Raw genomic sequence first — 970 nt, forward strand, 5'->3', positions numbered from 1 at the left:
CCCCCCCGCGCTACAGCCTCCTTTCAGGTGGTTGTAGAGAGCGATGAGGTCTCCCCCCAGCCTCCTTTTCTCCAGGCTAAACAACCCCAGTTCCCTCAGCCGCTCCTCATCAGACTTGTTCTCCAGACCCCTCACCAGCCTCGTTGCCCTTCTCTGGACACGCTCCAGCACCTCGACGTCCTTCTTGTAGTGATGGGCCCAAAACTGAACACAGTATTCGAGGTGCAGCCTCACCAGTGCCCAGTACAGGGGCATGATCACTTCCCTGCTCCTGCTGGCCACACTATTTCTGATACAGCAGTGAGGGGGGAGTGGGGCAGAGCCCTGAGGTGGGGCAAGGTCCCTCCTGAGGTCCAACCCTGCATAGAGCAGCCCTGTGGGGGCTGCCAGCGGGAAACATCCGCTGCTTCTCCAGACCTGCCGGCTTCAGGGCTCAGATCTGGCACACATTTGGCTGTGGGGACCTGGCTCTGGGTGATGGGAATGGCTCCACCGCCCCCCACGAGGCTAGCTGGCCAAGGTCCACACTGTCTTGGCTGGACTTGCCAGGCTTTCCCTTTGCAGAGCCTGCTGTGACCCTGCCAGTGTGGAGCTGTCCTCTTAGGATTTGCACGTTCAAATTGTGGAGCATTTAGCACTGGGAAACTTCCCCCTTTCTGGCACAAGTTTGCTAGCTGGTCCTTGCACTGTTTGTCTCTGCTTTCTGACAAGCTGCAGAGATGCGCAGGGAGCCTGGATGTGCCTCATGCCAGCCCCATGCCCCAAGCTGTCCCCCTCCCTCCCCAGCACGTACTGACCAGCTTGTCCGCAATCTTGTCCATGATGTTGGCGTTATACAATCTGCGGCGCTGGTCCTGCCACCAGCTCTTGATATAGATACAGGGCTTCTTCTCAAAGTACGGCAGGTGGAAGTAGTTCCTGCAAGAGGAGACAGAAGACATGCTCCGTGGTGGTAACGCTCCCGGCCAGG

At 58.5% G+C, this 970-nt stretch overlaps 1 protein-coding gene across 1 annotated transcript in view; it reads right to left on the reverse strand.

Moving 5' to 3' along the window:
- The window catches only part of OTOF (otoferlin), a 120,026-nt gene that overhangs the window by 29,831 nt on the left and 89,225 nt on the right, over positions 1–970 (reverse strand). The window contains exon 18 of the mRNA XM_009332354.1: positions 798–918. Coding sequence (XP_009330629.1) covers positions 798–918 — 121 coding nt within the window. The remainder of the gene's footprint in view (positions 1–797; positions 919–970) is intronic.

This window comes from Pygoscelis adeliae, unplaced genomic scaffold, assembly GCF_000699105.1.
Source record: "Pygoscelis adeliae isolate BGI_AS28 unplaced genomic scaffold, ASM69910v1 Scaffold89, whole genome shotgun sequence".
In the NCBI taxonomy this organism is placed as follows: domain Eukaryota; kingdom Metazoa; phylum Chordata; class Aves; order Sphenisciformes; family Spheniscidae; genus Pygoscelis; species Pygoscelis adeliae.